Source organism: Suricata suricatta, chromosome 5, assembly GCF_006229205.1.
Source record: "Suricata suricatta isolate VVHF042 chromosome 5, meerkat_22Aug2017_6uvM2_HiC, whole genome shotgun sequence".
Classification (NCBI taxonomy): domain Eukaryota; kingdom Metazoa; phylum Chordata; class Mammalia; order Carnivora; family Herpestidae; genus Suricata; species Suricata suricatta.
Genome location: NC_043704.1, coordinates 29,791,944 through 29,809,655, shown reverse-complemented (window position 1 = coordinate 29,809,655; position 17,712 = coordinate 29,791,944). Strand labels below are relative to the sequence as shown.

Below are 17,712 nucleotides of genomic sequence, written 5' to 3'. Positions count from 1 at the left end.
CCTGCAAATTGAAGAGCGGAGACCTACGGAGTCAAGTGCAAACTCCCCCGAAGCGGAGATCTCCGCACCCGGCAGAAGGTCCCGCCTCTCCGCCCGCCCCCTCCTCCCCTGCCAACCCCGCCGCCGGCTCCACCCCGCGCCCGCCTCCCGCCCCCTGCCGGTCGCCCGGGCGCGCTAGCTGGAAGGGCCAGCTCCGGGCACGGCGACAGCCAGCCGCGTCTGCGCCGAGCGCGCGCGTCCTTCCGCGTTCTAGGCGCAGGGCTGACCGACCCCAGCCGCGGGAGGGGACAGCCTCGGAGCCTCTCTCTGCCTCCCGTCGTCGCCAGGCGCCCGCGGACCATGTTCTCCAGCCCGCGGAGGTGGGGCGCCAGCGGCGACTACGAGCGGGTCCCCGAGGGGCCTGAGGCGCAGGTAATGCTTATTGGTCCCGCTGGGAGAGGCGGGCGGTCTCCCCGCCACTCTGCTGGGGGACAGCGAGGTAGGTGGGGGCAGAGCCGCCTGTTCAGACGCTCAAATGGGAACTGACGGTCTAGAGCCTTGTTTCAGCGGTAAATCACACACAGCGACAGACATACACACGCGCGCAGTCCTGAGAGTTGACATCAGTTCTCAGGAGGTTGTGAAATCTGAACCATCACGATCTCCGTCCAGGTGGCTGCTGGAGGAGAGGAAGAGGCATCTTTGTTTGAAGGGATGAAGAACTCCCCCGTAGTAAACAAACGAGCATTTGAGAAAAGAATGAATGGACCTGGACTCGCTGCAGGAGCAGAGATTGGGATTGGAATTCTGCAAAGCCGTGGCAGAACCCACGGAAGCCGCAGGACAGAATCGGGATGAATGAGACTGTGATAACTGACAGACTGTTGGGAGACTGAGGTGGGGGCAATCCAGAAACTGCAGACACTTAACTGTGCCTGACTCAGCTCCCGGGGTAACACGTGCTTCTCCCACAGTGGAAGTCACATGCCAGGGCAGAAGTACAGGGACATGAACCCTGCAGTTGTGTGTTAGGAGTAATTTTCTTAAGAAAAAATTCGACTCGTTTTACTTTTCACCACTCTACAGGACAGAGTCTTAGAAATAGCCCCTAACATAAGTAGGTCTCTAATTCTAACAAAGAAGAAGAGGAAAAAAAAGATTTCAGATTCAGGTGATCTTGTTCTCCTCCTGGTTTTTGTTAGTGACTCCAAGTGTCAAAAATTATGACAATATTCTTCTGATGACATATAAAATGAAATTATACATCTCTTTAAAAGTAAAGCAAATTATATGGTAAGTATTCTTTGAAAAGTTTATGAAATATATATGTTGAATAAATCACTTAAAAATATTCAAGAACCCCACCAGGACAATGCACCTTTTTTTTATTTACAGGAGAGATAGTAGGCTTAAGGGGGGAAACATGTTTAACATCACTGATGCAACTACAGAGGTGGCAGTAAATTACAAACTTGAAGGGTGGGAATTTATAAAACAAATAATTCTCTTACTCAAAATTCCAGTCATTTCTTCCTGTAGGATTCCAACAATGTTTATATCCTTGACTATTATCCAATCTGGATAGCTTTATGGACCAGAAATCCATTTAGGTAGGATTGAAAATACTAGTTTAAAAAAAATTTTTTTTAGTGTTTTTTATTTATTTTTGAGAAAGAGACAGCGTGAGCAGGGGAGGGTTAGAGAGGGAAGGAGATACAGAATCTGAAGCAGGCTCCAAGCTCTGAGCTGTCAGCACAGAGCCTGACACGGGGCTCGAACCCATGAACCGTGAGATCATGACCTGAGCCAAAAACAGATACTCAACTAACTGAGCCACCCAGGCACCCCTGAAAACGCTAGTTTTAATTGCATTTTCTTTTTGTTACTTCTGTGATACCAAATTAAAAAAATAAACTTAATGGTTTCAAAGCATTTTGAAAACCTTAAATAATTATATTCCATTGAAACGACGTGATATTTTTGACATATAGATCTTAGATAAAAATCCTATCAACTTGTAAGCTAAGAACATGACTTTGTTTGATTTTTTTTACATTTATTTATTTTTCAGAGACAGAGTGAGACAGAATGCGAGCAGAGGAGGGGAGGAGCGAGAGGGAGACACAGAATCTGAGGCAGTTTTTACGCTCTGAGCTAGATGTCAGCACAGAGCCTGATGCAGGGCTTGAACCCGCAACTGTGAGATCATGACCTGAGTCAAAGTCTGACATTTAACTGACTGAGCCACTCAGGAACCCCCTGACTTTGTTTTAATGTTTATTTATTTATTTTGAGAGAGAGAGAGAGAGAGAGAGAGGGAGAGGGAGGGAGAGAGAAAGAACTGCATGGGGGAGGGGCAGAGAGAGAGAGGGATAGGAAGAATCCCAAGCAGGCTCCATGCTCCCAGTGCCAGTGACCTGTGAGATCATGACCTGAGTCAAAAATCAAGAGTCGGATGCTTAATCCACAAAGCCAGGCGGGTGCCTGAAGAATATGACTTTGACAGAGTTTCTAGGGCTGGCAGTGGACAGACTGCTTCTAAATATTTTCTTGCCGTGATTAGTGGTCATTGATTTATTCCTCCAAAACATGTTTGTTATGAGGTAGGCCCTGGGCTAAAACCGAAAGTATGAAGATAAATCAAATATAGTTTTTTGTCTTCCAGAGCAATTAAGTCTAGCGGGGGAGAAGAACCAGTGAGCACATGATTAGTGAGGAAACTGTGAGGGTATTCAGTGAAGACAGTTCTGAAGAGCCCCTTCAGCCCTACCTGAGGACTATGTTGAGAGAGAGGGATAGGAAGAATCTGGTAACCCAGAACAACAGTATAAGCCTTGAAGGCTGAGATGGGAGGAAAGTAATTATCAAAGTAAATCTTTTTTTTTTGAGGGCAATAAATATTAAATAGGATTGAAGTACAAGTGGGAATTAGCCAGAAGTGAAGTAGAGGATGTGGGCAGGAAGAAGGGTATCTCTAGGCAGCAGGAGACAGCCTGTAACAGGTAGAGTTGAAAGTGTGGATATATGGCTGGGAGATAGAATGAAATAAATAGATTAGATCCAGTCTCTTAAACTTCTTAGCTGGAGGATCTTCAGATAAGTATCTGAAACTCTAGGTCTTAGTTTTGTCTTCTGTAAAATGGGGATGACAAAAATGGTTTCACCACAAAGACATGGCATAATTAATGAGATAATATACTTCGTACAGAATCTGGCGCATAATTGATTAAGAAACATAAATTCTTTTTGATTTCTGGATGTTTTCCATTCTCCATGAAGCTGTACTTCTACTTCCCCCTAATTACCTCCACGAATTCCAGAATGCTCCTCTAATATATGCAAAGAGAGCTCCTGAAGTTAGGGGTTATGAGATGGTGTTAAATGAGGCAGTCACGGAAACCGTATCCTCATGGACCACATCTCAAGGTGGAACCCAAGGAAGATCGAAAGCACCAGACTTCACTAATCTTGGACCCTGACTATGCTGTGTTCTCATGGTCTAAATACTTCCTACTCTCCCATCATCATCCAGAAATAACAGCACCTCCATTTAGATGAAAAGTGCCCTTAAGTCAGAAATGTTAAGGTATGCTTATACCATGCCTGCTATGTGCCCAATGGTAGATAAGTACAGTAGATAAGAGAATGGCTTACAAAACAAGGCCTGTTTTAGGCTTGGGGAGACAAGGGAAATGGAAAACATTTGGGGTCAGTCGATCTGCAACCAAAAATGCTTTCAGAGTGAGGATAGGTGAGTTAGAAGGATTGCAAAATGCTTAGGAGAAGGTAGGAGTAAATTAGAACGCTGAACGATACTTTTAGAATTGTCCTGTCTTGGTTTTCTATATGGATGCTGCTTTGTGGCAATAATACCAATAATGAACTCAGTGCGATCCAAGCTATGAATTCAAGAATTATTAAAAAGTCATTTATACATTGTTGGTGCTTGGAAAGACTTATTACCTTCACCCGATATTTTGCTTGTTTACTGTTTATTTTCTGGGAGGTAAATATGCTTGGAATTTACTGTGATGAGTTCAGTGTGAGATGCCCCGCCCACATCTGAGGATTCTGTTTAGCAGAGGATTCAAAGGGCCTCATAGGAGATGCTTTTCCATGGACAGTGGGCCTAGAGGGAAAGGGAAATCAAATGCTTAGTTCTTGGTCTGCTAAATTAACCCTCTCTAGAAGTTGTAAGACATGGTGCTGAAACCAACCACCTTTTTTTTTTTTTTTAATTGGCGCATGATTCTCTGATCATTTGGATCATGACCTGGTGTCGGTCAGCTTGGCTGATCTCTGCTGAACTCTTTTAAGCACTACTGCTGGGTGGGGGGTTGGCTGGGGAGTTGGCTGACTGGATAGTTTTCTTTACTCATACTTCTGGCAGTTTCCAAGCCAGGAAGACAGAGCATCTCGGGTCTCTTCTCCAGGGTCTCTCATCCGTTAGCAAGCCAGCTCGGGATCAGACACGTTGTGCTCTCGGGGTTCTGAGCACACCAACCCTGTTGGGGCTTAGACTTGGAGCCCTTTGATTCACACCTGATCAGAATAAGAAACAACACCAGCCCAGATTCAAGGAGTAGAAAATGGAGTCTACCTCTTGATGGGAAAAGCTGCTAAGAATTTGTAGCCATTTATAGTCTGCCACAGACAGACAGACAGACATGTGTTTTGGATGTGAATAAGATCTTTTCATTGGTGGTAAATGATCGAATTGGCAACTCCCGGTGAAATAAAATGTGACCTCCAGGTTAATTCGGGAGTTTTCAGAATATTTTCCACAATAATGTGTGTGCTTATTTTCCAAATAATATGTTTGGTAATGGTAATGATGATGATACCAGTTCACAGGAGGCTGTTTTGGGCCACAGTGTGATAATGACTGTTTTACATTTGTCATTGCATTTACTTTTGTAACAGTAATATAAAGATAGATAGCAATTGAATAAATTATATATATATATCTTGAATGATTTATAGTATATCATTTGCTATAACTCAGAGAGCAAATTTGGAATAAATAATATTCTCTCCTCCATACTCAGGACATTTTGCTGTACAGGATAGGATTTTGTTGCACACCTTACTTCTAGAATAAGAATTATTTCAAAACATGGTAAACGTTTTTTATGTATGAAATCAGAACTGGATTAAGGATGTATGATAACATTGTTAAATATGGGACAATTTCTAATAATAAACTTGGCCGGGGTGATCAGCTTTACTTTTTAAAATATAGACATTGATGCTGACTCTCAAAATATGAAATTACTTTTGAGGCCTTCTTTTTTAAAGCTTTCTTTTAGTTGAACTCACCAGATCAGCAGGCAGAATTTTATGGAAGTGTTTTACCTTCCCCAAATAATATGTAATTGTGGTAAATAATTGTTTATGTATTTATACATTTATTCAAAAATATGTAATTAAACACACAGAAGTAAACCAAATGCCTATTAGTCTCTTACTTTTCTATTTTCCAGAAAAAGACAGTTATCATTAATTTAGTGATTAAACTGTTTTAAATTTATCTTATATGTAGATGCTTAATTATGTGTGTATATATACGTATATATGTACACATACATATATTCACATATATACACAGTCATAGAAACTTGAGACATATATATACATGGGAGGGAGGATGAGAAATAGAGATTTCAGAAATGATTTTCCTTTCCCACATGGTTTTTTGCTGTTTAAAGGAGTCAAACTGATAATTTTGGGAGAAATCTTAAACTGCTTGTAGTCCAGCCACCATTCTAATATCTTAATTTTATTCCTTAAGGATTATGATCAACATAATTGCAACTGTTAATAGATGAAATTATTTCATGCGTACTTTTCTACCTACTGACAAAGATATTTCAAACATAAAGGTATATTCTTCATATACCTACTTGTTATATTTTTCTTCCTAGAAATGCAATCCAGAAAAAAGTGCTTCATTCTTCAGTAGGATGACATATTCCTGGTTTACCAGGTAAGAATTTTACTAATTTGTTTGTAACATATAACCCTGAGGAAGATTCCAAGGGAAATGACACCTACATGTTATTCCTCTAATCTAAGCATGAATTTTTTTTTATAAAATGACTTTGTACAGATTTTTTTCTCATTTTATTAGAGAGGAATCACAGATAGTAACATACAAAGTGGTTCACAGATAAGATTGCTAATAGTTCTACAATATGGCTGTCCCTTTATAGAATTTGTATCATACTAGCACTATGGAGGGGCAGAAATTTGAAATTTTTTTAAATAAAATTTTTAAATGTTTTATTTATTTTTGAGACAGAGCAAGACAGAGCATGAGTGGGGGAGGGGCAGAGAGAGAGGGAGACAGAATCAGAAGCAGGCTCCAGGCTCTCAGTGTCAGCACAGAGCCCAATGCGGGGCTCCCACAAGCGTGAGATCATGACCTGAGCCAAAGTCGGAGGCTTAGCAGTATGAGCCAACCAGGTGCCCCTGAAATTGTTTTTAATATCCAGTATATATGTTGTAAATGATTTCATTTAATTCTCCCCCAAGTCTTATGAGATAGGCATTTGCAGATGAGAAAATTGAATATTAGGGAGAGGAAGTAACTTGTCCATTGATACCCAGGAAGCACACCAACTTGATGTTAAGAAGTCAGTTTCTTTGAGTCCACGTTTCATGCTTTTTTTTTTCATTTTGCTCTTCTACTCTTTACTGGGAATGCTCCCACAAATATATGGTATCTATCTATCTATATCACAAGCTCAATTTGAGCTATATGTATAATATATATACATATTATGTATATACACATATATACACATATGCATGTGTTTTAGTAATTTAGTAATTATGTGTTTATAAGACATATAATGTGGTTTATGTCACAGAATAACTCATCTAGAATTCAAACAAGAGAAGAGCTGACTTTTTCTAATTTTTTAAATTCAAAAGCTTTCTTTAGAAATATATTTTCCCTCCATAACAGAAAAGTTATGATCATATGAAACTAAATTTATTATCTTAACTTTATGCCCCTTGTTCTATAGGTAGTAGAAACAAAATTTCCCAATTTGATGTACAAATATGCTCTCATGAGGAGATGATTCCTTAAAGAAACAGAAAAGGTTGATTGTGTGCCAGAAACCCTGCATTATGCTAACCTTTAAAAATGCAGAGAAAAATGACCTAGTTCCTATCATCTAGGAATTCATAGTAGATTTAGAAATATTAAAAGGTGCTCTCTCAATTACCCCCAAAGGCAAAAGGTAATATAAGCATTATAAAGAAACACAATTATCAGGAGCGCCATCTAACTGCATTTGCATAATTAGGGAATGTTTTGCAAGTATTTAGTGCTTTTAACCCAGCATTTGACAATGTGTAAGATTAAACCAAGTGGCATTCCAAATTGAGCAAATACTGTATGCAGACCGGAGGCAATAGTCAACTGACCCCTCCCACATTGCAGCACTTGATAAGGCAAGAGTTGAAGCTGGAAGAAAAGATCATAAAGAGTTCTCTAGGTCATTCCGAAGATAATGAGATGCGGCTGAAGAATTTTAAGTAGAGAGTAATGTAATGTGTTTGCTCTTTAGAAAATCACCTTTGCAGTGGTGTGGATCTGGTATGTACCAGGTGAAAATGGAGATAGAGGGAGTGGTTAGAAGGTTCTTCAATAATCCTGGTAGATTTATGGTTAAAGTCTGAACTATGGTAATGATAAAGAGGGTAAAGAGGAAGGGAGACATTCAAAAGCTAATTAATAATGTTGATTAGATAAGGAAATTGAAGAACTGGGAAAAATGTTAATCATTTTCTGGCTCAGATAACTGTCAGATTCATGTGTGGCAAAAAACTTAATGTTCAGTTTAGAGAAGCTTCAATTTAAGATGTCCAACTCATTCCCATAAAAAGTATTAAATAGGTGTTTGGATATATAGGCTTTTGATCTATGAATATGGATTTAGGAGTCATTGACTATATGTCAGTAATGGAAGTCATGAGTATGCATGAGATCATCCAGAAAGAGAGCCTATTGAACAGGATGAACAAGCGGAACGTTGAGATTCCTCAGCATTGAAATGGTAAAAGTAGGGGTAATCTACCAAGGAAGCAAAGGAAAGGTGTTCAGAGTGTAAGAGATAAACCAAAGAAAGACTGTGTTTGAAAGCTAAGGAAACTGTCAAAAAAGGAGGAAATAAGGTGGTCAGTAGTGCCTAATACTGAAGAGGGATAAATTAAAAAAGAATTGAGAATTCTTCATTGAATTTGTCAATGTAAAGTTCATTGGTGATTTTTATGAGAGCAAATAATTGGGTAGAAGCAAATAATTACATTGAATTATAAGAATTCCGAGTTAACACAAATCTTGGAATCACTTAAAAAGAATGACAAAAATCTGAAACCAATATACTACATTTAGTTATACACTATAAAAAAAAAGGTTAAATAGGAATTATGTAAATGTGGACTAATTACACTTAATGATTTTGATTCTTCAAATTTGTTTACATGTGTTTCCCAAACCTGAGTTATATTTCATTCAGGTGTTGAGAGAAACAGTGATGTCTAGTCTGGGTTTAAAAATTTCAGATTGTCATTTTTAAGTCACGATAAATATCACAGAATTTAAATAATACAAATAAAATTAATTTTAAGTAACTGTACTTTTAAAACTTAATTATCAAACTATAAAAACTATATGTACTTATTTTAATTATATAAATACCATTTTATGAGGCCTAAAATATGAAGCTAAAATTAAACTTAATAAGCAAGATATGGCAAAACAAATTTTAAAATATGGCAACTCAGTATCTTGAAGTCCATTTCTTAGATTAAATAAATCAATAAGCTATAGTTGTTGACTATAGCATTTATCTTCTTTTTAAATTTAACATCTCAGACCTAGATAGGAAATATTTTTATAGCATGCTGCTATCTATAACTGTCATTGGCATGAATCGAATTTGATTTCTTATCTGGTAATTAAACAATAGCAGCTGAAACATAGCTGTTGTTTAAGAATGTTTCTTTGAGGACAGTGGCTGATTGTTCTCAGATCTGCTCTTTGAGTACAGAATAAAGTCAGAAATTATTCTTAGGCCAAATTCAAGCTCCCACAATTATATGAATAATTCAATTAAAATGTGCTCAGATGATACAAATAATTAGGGAATTATATGCTTATGAGCCTTAATTCCTAAGGCAGTAGCTGTCTAGATAGTTTTGATGATCAAATAATTATGAAGCCTTTATTAGCAAACATAATCTGTCATCAGTGTATAATAATCATTGTCCTAGAATAATCCCCTTGACATACATGGAAAAATCTAGTTAAAGTTTTCACAGTTCACAACTGAATCTTTATTTTAACCAGAAATACACCATTCAGTCTGTCCTACCTTTTCCTCACATGTTAATAAAACTTCTACATTTGACAGATACTGTCCTCTCCTACAACTTTTGGACAGACTGACTTTTTGCCTTCTCCCATTAAACAACCACCACTTTCCAGAAATACTTAAAAAGTCGATTAACTAATAAAATTGATAATTCAGCTCCAAGTTTTCCAGTATTTTACGTCTACAAAATTTACATTTCAACTCATCTACCTAGCCAACTACTACTGGTTTGCTGCTTTTAACATCAGTTGGATGAAATGTTTACTCACACTCATTAATGTCAAATATACTCAAAACTATAAGATAACAAAATTCAAAACAGAGTGAAAATATTGCACTCTAACAGCATTGTCTGCCTTTGGTTCCATGAGCACCAGTTTATGTCACATTTTAAAAAATTCTGACCAGGCTCTGGAGTTCCTGGTGTTTAATCACCTGTAAAAAATGGGAAATTAATATTGCTCTGGCTGCTTCAGAGAGTTGTGAGGATGAAATTCATTTAACTGAATGACCTTTGAAAAGCACTATCTGTAAACCATACAAGATGCATACAGGAACTGTATTACCACTTAGGAATCAAGTCCCCAAGTTTATGGAACCCGGTCCAGGCTACATTCCGGTATTGGGAGGGTCAGCTGTTGGTCCTCGTTGCTTTCCCAAAAGCTGCCTCATCATTGGATTTAAAGAAGCACTGCTTCCTTCTTTTTCCTGGATGCTTCTGTGTGCTAGAAAGATGAGCTAGGGTGATGAACATATTTAAATGTACAGAAGAGAGAAAAGAGGTGGAAGAAGCACACACCTGTGAACAGGGAAGTCACGGTGGTTAAACTGAGCCACGTGCATCACAATCAGTTCAGTATAAGTGTCACTTTCCGATGCCGCATTATGTGGAGACTCAGCATGAAATCCCGGGGTCACTTATCCCTCTGAACCAAAACCGCTGAGTTTTGCATGGTTTTAACTCAAAATGCTGAGGCAGTAAATGTTATTAGAATGCTTTTGTGAAAATCAATGCAATCTTATTTTGAAAATGAATATGTATTTTATGGAATGGAAGAGAAAGACTTAGTATGACTTAAAAGTAGTTTATTGCTTAATATGTTTTTGGAAGTACAGTGTAGGAAAATGTCCAGCATATTTGAGCCAACAGAAACATGATTACAGAGGGTCCTTTTTTATTACATTTAAAGCTTTTTGTTAAATATGACCTGTAATAAGATATTATGTAGTTTAATAAAAGTAAAATTGAATCCCGTGGAGACTCTGGTTACATTAGAGTTTAAATCCATCTCAGGGTCAATCAATAGTGATTGTTCAGTAATAATGACAATGAAGCAGTCCCAATATGGGATAGTGTAACACTTTGTTATGGTTTCTTGGACTAATAAGGTACTTTATAATGGAAACCGTTGAGTCAGAAGGCCTGAGTTTAAATGTGGGTTTAATTTCTTACTGAACAAGTCATGTCACCAAGCTCAAACAGTATATCTGAGCTATATCACTTAGGAACATGCTTGGCCTCAAGTAACAGAATAGCCAAATAATTATAGCTTAAACAAACAGGTATTTATTTTTTATATTACTGACAAGAACTCGGAATAAGCTGGTGAACCTCAGAAATGTTACAAAGGGCCCAGAGTTTTTCTCTCTTTCTACTTCCATCCTTATTATTTGGCTTTTCACCCATGGTGACAAAGATGGCTTCTCTGTATCAGAGCATTATGCCTTCAGGGCAGGAAGTAAGGAGGAAGGGGAAGCAAAAAGGAGGCAAAACATTTTCTCCTCTCGAAGTGTTGAGCCTTCTCTTGAAAAATAAAGTTCTCCTCCGCAGACTAAATTATATTGTTAATGCCACGCAAAATGTTGTCAGATTACCAGGACTGCTTTAGACTGATCATAATCATGCCTCTGGCTGACATAAGGACTTACCCTGAGTTCAAGAGATTTTCACCTGAATAAGTATCAAGATTCCTGGTAGTAGGAAGATGATGGGGCAGAAGGGTGGCCGTATAATTTATTGTCTGCCACAACATTTGTGATTAACTAGATTATTCATCCTAGTTTTCCTGGCACAGTTCTGATTTAGACCTATTGTTCTTGCATGATTTATTCACAGTATCCCTTGGGACAAGCTCATTGAATGGGGGAGAGGGGAAGTTCTGAGACTAGTAGTAAGTTGTCATACTTCTTAAGGCATTGGCTCGTAAATGGCACTGCCACTTTGACTTTGACTCATATTCTATTGGTCAAAGTAGGTTATAAGGCCAAGGCTGAAGTGTGTGGGGGCACAGACAGGTACTCCACATCTAGCTGGACAATTTGTAAAGTCGAGGGGCAAAGTGTATATAATGTCCTGGTGGAATAGGAGAAGTTGCAGATGCAGAGGCTGGATCCATTTCTCCTCTTATTCAGGACTAAAAAGCAGCTAGTTTTGGGGTTTGGAGTGAATACTGTGAAAGTTAGCTACTTAAATTTCAGTAGGGTAGGTAAGTAGTAGGTGACTCCAATATGAGATGAGTAAATTTAGTGTTTCACTGAATAAATGGATGTCCCAATAATTCTAAAAGTTACAAATGATTATTACACGTTATTAAACTGCAGGATAAGTTGTATAACTTTTCAAAATACAGTCTAGTTATTCCATCTTGATTAAAAAATGATTTATAAATCAAAGAATAATATAAATGCATGCAAGATTATTTTTAATTTGATTATTAGTTTTGCTGAATTGTTTACCTAACTTTTTTATTTTTAGAATAATTATTTTAGGCTATAAGAAACCTTTGGAAAGAGAAGATCTTTTTGAACTTAATGAAAGTGATTCTTCCTATATTGTGTGTCCCATTTTTGAAAAACAATGGAGGAAGGAAGTTTTAAGGAATCAAGAGAGACAAGAAGTAAAGGTAATTGCTTCTTAAATCTTAAGTACCTACTTACTACCTTAAACTAGAGAAAGCTTCTTCCATATATGAGATATTATTATTAATTTAGAAAGTTCCTAAAATATGTGAAGTGACAAGCCATTTTCATAAGTACAATTGGTTTTTATTGCAAATAATTTGTGTCATCAAATTATTCAGCATCTCCTCCCTTTAATATCAAGAACAATGTGTTGCTATGTTATCTTTGGCTTGTCACCAGTACCTTTTGCTCAACTATCAAGGCAAAAATGGTTTCTATGTCTCATGGCCTCATATATGTTGGTCCAAGTAAGTAATACGGTGACCATGGCCAAAGGTACTCCGTATCTTGTGTCATATGTACACATATAGATCCTCTTTAGAATTTGCAAAAAGAAAATATAATTTGAAGATAAAACCATATTTATACTAATTATATTAATGAAAGTTTTAACACTCACAAAAGTAATAAAATACAACTATTTCTCTTACGCATTTATACCACATGGTATAAATAAAGTCAGGTGTTCTGGAGACATACTTTACCAATGATAATAGGTCATATTTTCAAGTTTAACTGAATTTGTCCCTTTCTTATTACTGTATAATCTTTGTTTTATATATTTATTTGTTTGTTGTTTTGTTTGTTTATTTATATTTTTATTTTTTGAGAGAGAGAGACAGTGAGGGAGAATGTGAAGGGGTGTGCAAGGACAGAAGGAGAAGGAGAAAGAGAGAATCGTAAGCAGGCTCCATGTGTAGAGCCCCATGTGGGGTTCAATCTCACAATTGTGAGATCATGATCTGAGTTGAAATCAAGATTCAGACACTTAACTGACTGAGCCATCCAGGCGCCCCTACTTTATTATCTTTGGGTTACATTACTAATTTTATGGTTGGTTTCTATATATATTTCATTTTTACTTGTACTTACTCTGTCCAGTTTTCTCATGGTTTATTTTCTTTCATTATGTAGGCCCATGCCAGGAAACCATCTCTGCTGCATGCGTTGTGGAACACCTTTAAGTTTGTCCTGATCCAAGTTGCTTTGTTCAAAGTGTTTGCTGATATTTTGTCCTTCACCAGCCCACTCATAATGAAGTAAGTTGTAGAGTTATTTATTTTATTGTTTATCTCTTCACAGTTAAATGATAAGCAAATGATAAACAAGTGTTTCACTTTAAAAGTTGTACTAAAAAAGAGTAGGAAAAGTCCTTATTTAACATTTTATTTAGGATATGGCCATTGTGTTAGCTTTTCCTATAATACAAATGTGAATGATGGTAATATAGTCTATGTCTACTGAAGCCAACTGTGTAGTAAACACTGTTCTAAATTCTTTATATTAATTATCTTATTCACTCTTTACAGTAATCCAATGAGATAGGAAGTATTATTTCACTCATTATCAGGATGCATAAATAGACTGAGAGGTTTAAGTAATTTGCCTAACTTCACAGAGCTAGAAAATGTCAGAGTTATGACGAAAATCTAGGAACTCTGTGTTAAATATATGTTCAGAAAATGAAATGATATGTACCTTTACTATTTTTCTTAGCTGTGGATTTTTGGGAGTTGAACTGTATCAGCCAGGGAAATTAAATATAAATATAAATTTTCTTTAATATCTGTATGCACGTATTTATAGATAGACAATGAAAGTGGGACCTTGACTCTGTGGCACCTTTTTCCAGAAGGTATTGTCCTACCTTTAGCTATTATATGAAGGAAAAACAAATTTTTTATTAACCTATGATGATATTTCTGTATTGAATACATTTCCAAGTAGTTGGAGTTTTAAGAACTATTTAATTCATGAAAACAGAATTAATCCTTAGTTATTTGAATCCTAGGTAACATCTAGGCATGTATTTTGTCCAGGATTTTGTGCCTACTACACACCACTGTTCTTTTTTTTTTTTTTTATGTTTTTTTAAATTTTTTTTATTTTTGAGAGACAGAGAGATACAGCGCGAACAGGGGAAGGTCAGAGAGAGGGAGATACAGAATCAGAAGCAGGCTCCAGGCTCTGAGCTAGCTGTCAGCACAGAGCCCAACACAGGGCTGAAACCCACAAACTGTGAGATCATGACCTGAGCTGAAGCCGGACGCTTAACTGACTGAGCCACCCAGGCGCCCTTACATGGCACTGTTCTTGATAGACCCTGGGGACAGACAAAAGTCAAAAAGTCCCTGCTCTAACGACACTCAGAGGGGTGAGATAAATAGTAAACAAATTAATAAATTCAAATGGTATTGAGAAATAATCAGTGTTAAGGACAAAATATACAACAAGGAGGGGTAGGAAATGCCACTCTAGGGAGATCTAAGTGCTGTTTTATTTGAGGAGGTTAGGGAAGACATTGGTGATAAGGTGACATTTGAAAAAAACTCCTGAAGGAAGTCAGAGAGGAAACTGACACCATACATATCTTGTTCAAATAGGAAGAACAAGAGGGGCAAAAGCCATGAGGCAGGTGCAGGCTTAATGTCTTTCCCATGGGAGGTAAGTGAGGCTAGAGCAAAGAATTGGAGAAGAAATCTGAGGTTAAAAAGGTCTGGCCATGAAAGAGATTTTAAAGGGCCTTCTGGAATATGATGGGAAAATAGGATTTTATTCTGTGTTAAGAGGGAAAACATTGGAAATTTTGAGCAGGAATTGATATAATTAGACCTAGGTTTTATAGGGATCATTCTACTGCTATGTGGAAAATAATATAAAGAGGAAAATAATATAAAGTGATAAAAGTATCAATAGTTGAAATACTGAGAAAATCCAGGTAAACATAAGTGGTAGCTTCAGCTAGGTTGTACCAATGAAGGTGTTAAGAAGTGGTCAGATTCCAGCTCTATTTTAAAGGTGGAATCAAAATCTTATACTGATGAGTTGAATGTAGGCTGAGAGCAGAGGAATCAAGGATGCCTTCAGAGTTTTTGGTTGAAGTCACAAGGTAAATGAGGCACCATTTACTGAGGTCTAGAAGGCTCAGGAAAGAGTAGAGGAAGGTGTGGGGTTTTCTTTTGGACTTGCTATATTTGAAATACATATTAGCCATTTTGCAGGAAAGAATGGACTGACTGACTTCTCTCCTTTGGAAAGCCTGACTGGTATTCTTCGGAAGGCCTGCTAATAGAGGTGAATTTTGGCAGGCAACTAGAACTTGCATTTCAGGAGAGTAACTGCCACCGCAACTGTTAACAGTGGCTCAATATGTCCACGCTGCTTAACAATCAGTACTATTGCTGCTGAATACCTACTTTCCTTCTAGGAGTTTGGAATTTTGGCATATGTTAGGAAAAGGGTGCCCTGGATACTGAATCTCTAATGAGCTTATCTGGTCGACAACATAGTACGTATTTTGTTGACCAGATAACAACTAGTTGCTAGAGTAATTAAGTGTGTTTTGTGTGACACTATTGAGAAAAGACTTTTGGAAGCTTATGTTTGTTTTCTCCTGGACTTTACTCCATGTATCTTTTCTCTTTGCTGATTTTTTTGTATATGTCACCATAATAAATGATAGGCCTTGGGAAGACCAGATGCTGACTGCTATAAGTCCTTCGAATGGATCATTTAACTAAAGAGTGACCTTGGGGATCCCTGACAGCCATCTAGCCAAACCAAAAAGATTGAGTAAGCTTAAGTCGAGAGTTAAGAAAGATATTGGCTGGGATAATAAATAATTGGATTGGGTATATCAAATCATTTTTCTGGATGAGACCACCTTAGCATGGATGAGGAGAGGTAAGTACCTCTATAGACAATCAGGTATTCCAGTGTGTGGAATTGATGAGGACAGGGAAGTCCATCAAAGGACAATGAGAAGGAGGGCATAATGCAAAGAAAAGAAAATCAAGAGAGAACGATGTCAGGGAATCTAAGGCAAGAAGATGTTTCTTTGCCATGAGAAAACTGGCCCTGTCATTTTTCATCCCAAAGTCTGGCTCCCTTGCCTATGGAAACATAAGCCAAATGTCTGCTGGATGAAAACCCCCTACAGACACGGTAACATACCTCTTCTTCCCCCTGCCTCTGCCTCTCACCTTTGTGTATCCCAGCTATCTTTAAGAAGTTGCCATAGAATTATCTCATTTTTGGCCAGGAATCTATCAGAAATGTATTGACCAGCATCTTCCTCTCCTGCCTTGTTCTGGTGATCTATTGCTGTAGTATTAAGCATATCAAAATTTATTTGCATAAAACAATTATGATTGTGTTCACAAATATCTGTGAGGCAAGCACAGTAATCACTATACTACAGAAATAAGTCATAATTTCATGGATCAGAATTTCATAGAGGGATGGATCTTTTTTGACCCACCATGATGGTGGCTTTAGCTGAGGGGCTTGAATGGCTGGAGAGAGCTGTAGCAGCTCCAATAGATACACATTTTTAGGGTGTTGGCTCTGGCTGTTGGCTGGGTTACCTTGGTTCTTTTTTATATGTACTAATACTGGAATGTCCAAGATGGCTTCTTCACCTACATACTGATGCCTGAGCTATGATGGGTGGAAATGGCAAGATATCTATCTTTGTCTGTCTGTCTGTCTCTCTCTCCAAAGTCTCTTCAGATGGTTAACTTGAGCATAGGAGTCTCAGATAAGTTGAACTTCTTACACGGTAGCTGGATTTTTTCAGAGCAAACATGCCAAGAGTCTCAGACAAGTCTTGTTATGATTTAGGCTTGGAAAGGCCAGACTGTCCCTTATGCCACATTATTTTGGTCAAACAAGCCCCTAAATCAGCCCAGAGCCAAGGGGAGGAGAATTAGAATTAGGTTTAACTTCTCAGTGAGAGGGATAGCAAGACATTCCCAGATATTTTTAGTCATGCTCTGATTCTTATTTTCCAATGCCTACTGCTCAAAAACTCATTCTAGAATCTCACTGTCATCTCTGTTTTCTAAAATAGCTATAGGTCATGCACTTCAGGGTCTCTGTCTTTTCCAAATATTGGCAGTCTATAGGGTGCTAAAGGATTGCTAACCCCTTGTCTAAGGGTTAGAAATCAGTGTCCCTAATTTTATGATATACTTTTGTAGTAGCTTGACCATACCTGCAAAACAATAATGTCAATATTGCATTGAAATGAGTTGATATGTATTTCTTCCTGCCTAGACTAGGTGCTCCTCCTGGTAAAGGATCCTGTGTTACTCAATGTCTATGTCCTTAGCACCAAGCACAGAGCCTAGCACATAGAACTCAAATACATTTCCTGAACGGAATACTAAATAAATGGGCTTATCCAAAGTTATACTTGTTCAAGAGATTCTCATTCTAGAGTAGCTGAATAGCCTTAATATTTCTACATTGAGGAATAAATGATCAGAAAAAAATATATGAGTTTATATATTACGTAACTAGAATGTAAATAAAAAAGTTGAAACATTAAAAAAAAGAAAGAATTTTATGAGCTAGTTTTTTTAGGCTCATTTGAGATGTA

At 37.7% G+C, this 17,712-nt stretch overlaps 1 protein-coding gene across 3 annotated transcripts in view; it reads left to right on the top strand.

Annotated features, from left to right (window-relative positions):
- Positions 1-196: 196 nt before the first annotated feature.
- LOC115291618 (multidrug resistance-associated protein 1-like) overlaps positions 197-17,712 on the top strand; it is a 91,342-nt gene continuing 73,826 nt past the window's right edge. For all 3 annotated transcript variants that reach the window (XM_029939137.1, XM_029939136.1, XM_029939135.1), the window contains exons 1-4: positions 197-411; positions 5,904-5,965; positions 12,124-12,271; positions 13,245-13,369. In XM_029939137.1, coding sequence (XP_029794997.1) covers positions 340-411; positions 5,904-5,965; positions 12,124-12,271; positions 13,245-13,369 — 407 coding nt within the window. In that variant the 5' untranslated portion in view covers positions 197-339. The remainder of the gene's footprint in view (positions 412-5,903; positions 5,966-12,123; positions 12,272-13,244; positions 13,370-17,712) is intronic.